The 3695-nt window shown below is 47.4% G+C and overlaps 1 protein-coding gene across 1 annotated transcript; it reads left to right on the top strand.

The window, feature by feature from the left end:
• The first annotated feature begins 1611 nt into the window (after positions 1–1611).
• Positions 1612–3695, top strand: foxd3 (forkhead box D3). The gene has a single exon (XM_067514408.1). It carries the CDS (start codon positions 2061–2063, stop codon positions 3249–3251), a length of 1191 nt encoding a protein of 396 aa, XP_067370509.1. The 5' UTR covers positions 1612–2060; the 3' UTR covers positions 3252–3695.

The raw sequence follows: 3695 nt of genomic DNA, 5'->3' as shown, positions 1-3695 counted from the left end.
ATCCGCTTAGCGGTCCGTAGTGACGGGCCTGCAGATCACACAGGTCTCCCCGTCCTGAGGGATCATCAGCAGGCGAGTCTCATCGGAAGCCACGTTGTTTCCCTTCTTCTCTGACCAGCGTTCGCAATATTAGAGCGTGATTAATCCGACTTTTTATCCCGAGAGCAGAGGGGTCGGTGTTGGCACAGAAGCAGCACCTCTTTGAACTGCTGGTTACGATCTACAGAGCAGAATGTACAAAATAAAATAAAAAAAAAAATACAAAAATGACACTAATATTTATTTTTTTATTTTTAAATAAATAAAAAATGTGCTTCATCCTGAAATGCATCATAAATTTGTCACATGACGTAAAGCATTAATGATAATTGTATATACCAATATAATAGTAATAATAATAATGATCTACTGTGACAAACATGAGCTGAGAAATAAATTGTATCACATCTTCATTTGTAATATATTTCGATGTTTTAATTTATTCCAATAAAGCTTTTGACACAAATAACTACCTGCTGTTGATTATAGATATTTTCATTAACCTGCTAAAAGGACTTCCGATAAAATCAATGATAACTTTAAATCGCTTGTGGCACATCGGGAAATCCCATTTTCTCAATTAACTACACGTTCTCCTATAGAGGACAGAGGCCCGTGTTAGTGGCTTTGAGCGTCGGCTACGATCCCAAAAAGCCTCGTCCATCGCTCGTCTTGCCAAAATGTTCACACGCGACGCAGGAAACCTTCCGTACTGGTTCCGACATCCTCTCCCCGAGTCCAGCCTATACCGCACCCACCTTCATGCTTGTGAATAAACGCCCTCTTTGCATTCACCCGCTGCCCGCATTTCCTAATGTTTTCAAATGTAAAATTATTCAATGATTGGGGTCGTTAGCACCTCTTCCAAACTCTTAAGGGGCGTCTTTATTCTCTGCATTCACTGCTGCTGCTGCTGCTGCTCCTGCTCAATATTCTTCCCACCTTCGGCTAATCCTGCGGGAATAAATAGACTTGAATTCACGCTTTGCATTCGCCTCTGGGATTTACACTGTGGCCTCTGAAACCGTATCAAGACATGCGTTGCAGCATCAAATAAAGTGCACACGTTTCATTCTTACGCACCGCAAAAGTGACATGCACGGGAAAAAAAAACTGGTTGAAATAAAAAGAGCACCGACAAGAACAAAATCAATGCATGCACACTTTCACAATTAATAAGACACAGAAAAGAGCGAAAAGGAGGATTCCGTGAACTTAGCTGTCGTCGTTGTCATTCTGCCGCTTTCAACAGAGTTTGTATTAGCAAAGTTAAAGGCTTGGTTTGTTTTTACGCAGCCACGTTAATGCGCATCAGATTTTTCAATCACGCAGGCCAATTTTCTCTCCCCCCTCCTCCTCCTCCTTCTCCCTCTGCCACCGTTAAATGGTCTATGACGGACGAACACAGAAATCAGCGGAAAGCAGCATTGCTGATGTCCCATTGTTGACAAATCCATGAAACAACTCCAGTTTGCATGGTTTAACAGAGAGCAGAGGCGGGTGGAGGGAGGGGAAGAGCGGAGAGTGGGCGTCTTTCGTCACCAAACCACGTGTCCTACACTCATAGTATATCTTAAACTGGGAAAAGTAATCTATCAGACAGCCCTTTTAAAAGCTCCAGCCTTTAAAAGCAGCATGTGTCATCTCGACTTGGTTCTCCAAATATCGCTCCTATAGGAAATATATGCGCCCAGAAGGGACGTCGGAGCGCAAAAGTCGAACCCTCTCCAAACAACTTCGAGGCAAAGGCGCGCCGGTTTCCACAGGCCTGCTCACTTACCGAGTGGAGAAATATTTGTAGAAGTTGACGTTTCTCTTTGGCTTGACTGGCTGACGGCCGGTTCACCCGCATTTAGATCTTGGGAGACATCGGATCTCTTGACAGGGGCGACCAGAAGTCCAGCAGACCCGCTGTGTGCGCGCACAAACCGGTCTCACCTATCCATCACAACAGGCTGCTCGGTTGTTGTGGCTCCGATAGACTTTGTGGGGGGACAAATCAAGTGTGAGTAAGACGTGAAATGACCCTGTCTGGGGGCAGCGAAAGAGCCAGCGACATGTCCGGCCAAACTGTGCTCACAGCGGAGGACGTGGATATCGACGTGGTGGGCGAGGGAGACGAAGAGTGCATGGAGAGGATGGACAGCGACTGTGACAGCCCGGGTGACGGCATCCTGCACGACCTCCGAGGAGAGGTTGGAGACGATGAGGTGGAAGACGAGATCGAGGTGGAAAAGGAGGAGATGACGTCTGGTGGAGGGAGTCCGTGCTGTGAGAGCTCCGGGGAGGGAGAGACGGGCACGGGAAAGGGAGAAGGTCACGACGGGAGCGCAGCGCCGGGGGGTGCGATCCAGAAGCCCAAAAGCAGCCTGGTAAAGCCGCCTTACTCCTACATAGCCCTCATCACAATGGCAATCCTCCAGAGTCCGCAGAAAAAGCTCACTCTCAGTGGAATCTGCGAGTTCATCAGCAACCGCTTCCCGTATTACCGGGAGAAGTTCCCAGCTTGGCAAAACTCCATCCGCCACAACTTGTCGCTCAACGACTGCTTCGTGAAAATCCCCCGGGAACCTGGCAACCCCGGGAAGGGCAACTACTGGACGTTGGACCCCGCTTCAGAGGACATGTTCGACAACGGCAGCTTCCTCAGAAGGAGGAAACGGTTTAAGAGGGTTCAGCCGGACGTGCTCAGGGACCAGACTGCTCTCATGATGCAAAGTTTCGGTGCGTACAGTCTCGGGGGTCCCTACGGGAGGCACTACGGGATCCACCCGGCTGCATATTCACATCCTGCGGCTTTGCAGTACCCGTACATTCCCCCTGTGGGTCACATGCTGCCCCCGGGTGTCCCTCTCCTGCCCTCGGCGGAGCTGAACAGAAAAGCTTTCAACTCCCAGCTCAGCCCGAGCCTTCAACTTCAGCTCAACAGTCTGAGCACGGCGTCCATGATCAAATCAGAGCCGTCCAACAGGCCGTCTTTCAGTATAGAGAACATCATCGGGGTCTCCAGCGCGTCCTCGTCCTCACCGGGCGCCGCTCAGGCCTTCCTGCGGCCTCCGGTAACTGTTCAGTCGGCCCTGCTGAGCGCGCAGTCCCTCTCTCTCACTCGGACGTCAGCCGCTATCGCTCCCATCCTCAGTGTACCGTCGAATATTATCTCTGGACATGTTTTACCCTCAGCGACAGCGGTGTCCAAATGGCCTTCACAGTGACTTATTACCAAATTCAAAAAACTAACTCTTATTTTTCTATAGAGACATTATTACTGTGGGAAGTGTGAAGAGCACAAATCAATAGGCAGCACTGGACTCTAGTGATGTAAAGAGTGTTGAAACAGAGTCGAAAGAAAAATGGACAAATTTCTGTACAGGTAATATTTGTAAATATTTGTACAAATGGACTGTTACCTGTTGACTTTTACCTGTCTATCTTTTTTCTTTTCTTTTGTTCTTGTTTGAAACCTGTGGTAATTATTTTACATTTTGTTTTGTATCGGAAGCTCACGTGGACACCGTTTTTTGCTTCCTTTTCATACAAGACACAAAAAAGCTCTGAAAAATCAGACTGTTTATAATAAAAAAATAAATATATGTAATTCTATGTAGCTATATTGTGTTGTAAAATTGATTTATTTGTAAATAAATCTAAGAAATTTT

Source organism: Channa argus, chromosome 8 (assembly GCF_033026475.1).
Source record: "Channa argus isolate prfri chromosome 8, Channa argus male v1.0, whole genome shotgun sequence".
Classification (NCBI taxonomy): Eukaryota; Metazoa; Chordata; class Actinopteri; order Anabantiformes; family Channidae; genus Channa; species Channa argus.
This window is presented reverse-complemented; position numbering and strand designations above follow the sequence as displayed.